The sequence below is a fragment of the Ruditapes philippinarum genome, unplaced genomic scaffold (genome assembly GCF_026571515.1).
Source record: "Ruditapes philippinarum isolate M1 unplaced genomic scaffold, ASM2657151v2 ctg987_1_1_1_1, whole genome shotgun sequence".
NCBI classification, from domain to species: domain Eukaryota; kingdom Metazoa; phylum Mollusca; class Bivalvia; order Venerida; family Veneridae; genus Ruditapes; species Ruditapes philippinarum.
Window position 1 is genome coordinate 183,457 of NW_026866507.1, and position 5,852 is coordinate 189,308.

General features: G+C 34.2%; 1 protein-coding gene across 1 annotated transcript; it reads right to left on the reverse strand.

Moving 5' to 3' along the window:
- Positions 1-1,938: 1,938 nt before the first annotated feature.
- Positions 1,939-5,595, reverse strand: LOC132732689 (uncharacterized). Its single transcript, XM_060719160.1, has 4 exons — positions 5,358-5,595; positions 4,178-4,941; positions 3,311-4,105; positions 1,939-3,076 (listed from the first exon to the last, which is right to left on the reverse strand). The coding sequence occupies exons 2-4, from the start codon at positions 4,930-4,932 to the stop codon at positions 2,350-2,352; spliced, it is 2,277 nt and encodes a 758-aa protein (XP_060575143.1). The 5' UTR covers positions 4,933-4,941; positions 5,358-5,595; the 3' UTR covers positions 1,939-2,349.
- Positions 5,596-5,852: the final 257 nt, after the last annotated feature.

Consider the following 5,852-nt stretch of genomic DNA (forward strand, 5'->3'; position numbering starts at 1 on the left):
CAATATACGGTTTATAGCCATATGATAAAAGTATAATATTTTGTAAATTATATAAATCAATGTTTATGTCTATATAGACTAAAATTCTTTCAAACGGAACAAGAAAAAGGGCATTAAATTGTATGACTAAGATATAGACCTGAAAAAAACACTGAAAAAAATATATTTACCCGATAGCCTAACCTACTAGAAAACAGGAACTATTTAGATAAATTGTATATACCTTATAAATATTTCATACCTGAGGTTTATTTACATTAAAATATAAATGTTTTGTAGAGTTGGGTGGAGTTATATTAGATAATTTTAACTGCACTGTCACTAGTGGTCTGACGTTCTCCATGACGCAATATCCGGTTGGTACTTTTGAAATCAATGAAAAATCACAACTGGTTTTAAGAGGTAAGGTTAAGGTCTGTACTAAATCACAACATGGCTGTAAATTTATTAAGAATTTAACTTAAAAGGGAGATATTTTACAAACAAATTGCCCAGGTATAAATAGTTAGCAACATCTTTCAGAGCAACAATGAAACAAATAGCAAATATCGTTTTAGAATGAGAAATATGCTTATTACAGTAAACACTTTTTTGTATTTTGATTCCACTCCCTCTATCCAGGTTGTCTGGTCAATCCCCGTACCAGTTACCCATCCTCTCTCCCTTACTGATGCATATATACTGTTTTTTAAATTGATACTTATTTTCAAAAACGTCATTACCTTTTTCTTTCAGCCTCCGTGGTGAAAATAAAATTCTACAGCCTGTCAGTTACAATAACACATGGTTCGGAAGAAGTTTTTCTCAAGTTTCAAGTTATCATCCAAACAAGACGGTGCGGCGTTGCCGGGGGAATTTCACATCATTTACAACAGAACAAAAACGAAATTATTTTGTTCGTATGTTGCTGGACAATTTTATGGAAATTCTTTTACACCGATTTTCTTTTTACATAAAAATATGAGAAGAAATTTATTATTGTGACTATATTCTTGACGAGGTGTTTACCTTACATTGAAAGTATATCTTATTGTTTTAATTGCAATTGATTTAAAACACGGTAATACTTTATAGTAGCAGCCTAGCCCGTCATTTTGTAGTTTAAAAATTTGATAAATTAAGCTAAAGCAAGTTTAAAAAAGTTATGTTTTTCTTAGCTAGTGTATATGAGTACTTAAATCCTATAATTGATTTATTTTGGAAACAAACTTGATTTTGCACTGTCATAATGAAACTAATTAATGCAATAATGTATTATGGGCAAGGGACTTTCATTGTATAAGTTTGAAGTGATTGATAGTAAAGGAATGACAAGAACCATTATTCCTGTTATTGTTCTTTTCTCCACTGTGGCTTCTAGAGCATTTAAGATAGCAAATTAACCACTTGTTCTACTTTCTTTGTATCCGACTTGATCATGTAATCTGAACATATATGTACATAATTGAGTAGCTCAAAATATTCGTAATATATTCGTTACAACTGCAAACATCTCAAAACATATCGTCAAATGATAAGATCTGAAATTTCCTTGCTATTATTCTTCTAATTGCACTCGGGAATTTAGTTATTGTAAGCATATATCAACTTGCAAGCTAGTGCTTCGGATGTTCCGTAATCAAATAAGCGTGATTCACGAAAGGAATCTAAATATATATATTTACACATTTATTTTTCTGTCTACAATTTTCCGCTCATGACTTTCTTTCATTCATATTTAAATAAACATATATGTTAACTTGAAACTTAATGAAGCAATTTGGAGTCGTCATATAACGAACATGCATGGTCGTGACCGAACCTACTATCACTCAGCTGAAACAATGGTGACTAAACCACTGAGAATGTTAGACGTTAAGAGGAGATAATTATCTGAATGCCGGTCAAGCTGACCTTTTACCTAAAAACATCAAATGTATTTATAACATATTTGAATGAAATATTTAATGAACATGTTAAGAAATTATATGGAACTTTATTGGATGAAGCCATTGATACAAACACCAATTGCAGACATAATGTGATGAGCATTATTGTACCGAATGATATGATCAATTTACTTTACAAATACAAGTAATTTAATAAATATAATTCTAAACTGAAATAAATTACATCTAGGATATTCAGAAATGAATACTAGTAAATGAGAATTGTTGTCGTTGTAATTATAGTTAAATGTGCTTCGATAATTAACGTACGTGTAAATATGCATGTTTTATACAAAAACCAAATTTTCAGAATAATGAACTTGGTCGCTATACAACTTATTTTCAGAACAGATACGGATTCCTTTTAAAGGAATATCATCTTTTACTGTTTGCACATTTTACTCTCACAAGAACACAACTATCATGCCAAACTAAACACCTTAACAATATCCTTATCGCCCTGTGTAACAAGCAGTTTCTTTTCACGTGGTTCGTATGCAACAGCACGTGGGTACGAGATCGATTCTCCTGTCACGAGGACTTTTACTCTTTTACCGCATGGAGAAATCACGTGTACGCTATTTGACGTGGTACCACATACGTATTTATTACCTTCCTGATCTAAAGTAATTCCCCCTGCACTTCCTAAGTCTATTGCCGAGTAGTTAAAGTTTAACTCCCCAGTTTCCTTCAAGTTTACAATACAACCCAGGCGATCATCCGACACCCATATCTGCTCGGCTTTAGGTGTACATGTGACATACAGGGGCTTAGAGAACAGAGTAAACCCGTCGTCATCAACGCATACGTACGTTAACTCTTGCCCTGTGGGAGACAGGATTTTCAAATTGGGCGGATCTCCGTCATAGGTGACAGTGAGGAACTTCCCATCAGTGTAACATATACCAAAACATGGTTCATCGGTTGGAATGGATCGAGTCTGGGTTAGGTAGTCCCCATCAACACTAATGAGTTGAATCCTGCATTCCGCCGGTAGCGAAACGGCGACCTCTTTATCGGTGACAAGTGCTATATCCCATGGCTTGGATGATAGAGGAAATTCTCTTATAGGCATGAAATTGCTTGTAAACAGCTTAAGCTTCCGATTTGTTCTGTCTGCTAGTAATATGCGACCGTCTGATAAAAATCTACAAATAAGCGTTATATTTATTACAATATTTAATAAATTTAATTATTTCATTTTAAATGATTGTGTAACAGATTTTTAAGCTCAAAACCGTTATCATATTCTAGGAGTAATTCAAATCATAGATAAATTCTAGGTTTTTTTATTCTGGTATATGTCTATATGTATCCGTTGCATTCGTCTAAAGACGTGTAAAATATGATTTTCAATGAAGGAAATAAAAACATATGCTTACTTCGCTCCAGTAAACCAACAGTCTTGAGTGTCTTCCTCAAATCTTGCACAGAATTCACCTATCTCGTTTGCATTTTTACCAGACAGTGTGAACTCTGGTTTAACTGCCTTTGTCTTAGTCGTTGAACTCTGGAGACCCAACGTTGCTGCAAGTTTTGGTGCTGGCGGGAGTTTTGTAGCGGTAGTATTAACATCGATACGACCGAATTGATTCAGTCTCTTCATCACTTGCTGCAATGAGTTATCTAGGGCAATATCGTAGTCGACCGTGCGCATGCGCGAACAGAGTATCGAAATACTTTCTTCGTAATATTCACACTCTCCTCGGACTTTCTCGGTCATTTCAATGATCTGAGAATTTGATCCGTGATTGTCGGCGACAGATAGAATTTCATTTGTATTTGTAACGGCTGACTGAATTTCTTTGCATTTAGTGATATCTTGCTTGATTTTCTTCGTCTCTTGCCGATGTGTAGAGTCTAATATCGTGTTGAGATCTTTCTCCATCTTCTCGAGCTGAGATATGATGTGTTTCTTAACATTTACAAACTCTCCCATTAATTTTGACTTCTTGTTATCTAACTTTTTTAAAAGATTGGACCGATCCTTATGTACGATATCCATATGAGATTTGTATTTGTCCAGTGCATTTTCTAAAGATGAAATATTTCCACTGGTCTTACTTTTTAGCGCTGCTTCCGCAACTGTGACAACACGGTCACACTTCCTGTGATTCTCAGTCAAACATTGCGAACAGCAGAGAGTGGAATGAACATAACAATAGTGCTCTTTCAGTTTTCACTGTCGTTAATAACTCTCCTCTACTTTTAAAGAATTTTAGCATCGCAAATCTGAGCGTTTGTTGAACCTTTGGTTATCGACGCTTCGTAACCCTTTATGTGTCTTTGCACATGGTTCACACATTGCATCTCGACAACTTTTGCAATATGAATGAACCTGAGATGTCGACTTGTTGCGTTTACAGGGGTCGCAAACTTTGGTACCGACTTTCATTGAATGTAAATCTACAAGGTCTGCAAGTAGATTATTCTCTGGGAATAATTCAGCCCATTTGTCAGGCGATGTTTTAGGCAACTGCGGCGTTGTAGTAAATTTCTTACAGCACGGACATGGGAATCCCTTCGAAGTTCCCTGGAACTGAACATTGCCAGATTTGGACGATGCTCCATCGATTGGGTCACGACTCGTTTTTGGCACTTGTCGCGTTGGTGACTTTGACTTGGTTGGCGACTTAGCTTTCGTTGGTGATAATCGACTTTTACCATCAGCTATATTGCTCTGGCCAGTAGGACTTGAGTTGGTATTTGCAGTTTTACTACCTGATGGCCGACTCTTAGCATCGGGAAGATTGTTTTGATCGGTAGGACTTGTGTTTGCACTTTTACTGCCTGTACTTTGGTTTACCGGACTACTGTTCTTTGTCTTCTTATCTACCGTTGATTTGTCATAGCGACCATCTTTTGAGCCTTCCTTTACGTAAGTTTCTAAGCATGTCAAACAAAACGAATGGAGACATGGCAAGATTCGTGGGCCAGTAAATGTTTTTGAACATAACGGACATTTGATGTAATTGTCTTTGAATTGGTAAGGTGACCGGCTCATTCTATAAATCTGTAAAAGAATAAACATAAAGGATGATCTTACTTCTCTAAAATATATTTATATTTTGTAGGTTATACAGAATGACAATTATATATTTTTATAATAAAACAAAATAAGAAAAAGGTGTATAATATGACAATAGGTCACTTGAAATAATGAAAAGAATATACAGATTTTGCGATTTATGTGTGTTTAGATTTTGTGTCTCGTTAACATCATGCAATACATAGTTTGTTTTTATTTAATGAAAAAAAAACAACAACAAACAAACAAATTAAAAAAACCGTCATATAGTTGTGTCAAATATATAGTATAATACGTATAACTGTGAAACAAAAAGACAAAAAACACAAATTAATAACGATCTACGGTATATAAATAAAAAAACAAACTATATTCATTTTTAAGAAGATATCAATTCTTACCTGGTGCTTTCCTACTCAATTCATTTTCAAACAATCAAAAAGAAAATATTAAATATTTGGTATGTATTTGCCTAAACATCGTCAAGTGTAAACTAAATTGAATATTAATTGAACGCACATGGGAACGATGTAAAGAAACGCGGATAAATAAAACCATTGAAAAGATGCGATCGTCAAAGCCGACGTATATATGACACCGTATTATTTTCTTTACCCATTCGCCGTGCTATTTCAAAAGCGGATCAATACATTAAATGCGTTTAAAGGTGGCTCAATTGAAAAATGCATATTCTTATTCAATATTATTAGAAAATTAAAGAAAATGTCTATCAAAATAGTGTTTTGATATAAAGTTCTCGTCCCAGGGTTTAATTTATTTCAAGCTCGCTGTGTGTTTAAATTTTATCTTGATTTAATGTAATACGCATCGTTTGATGTGGATAGTTTAGAATGGGCAAATTTTCAATAAGTTTTTTCAAATATTGATAAAAACAG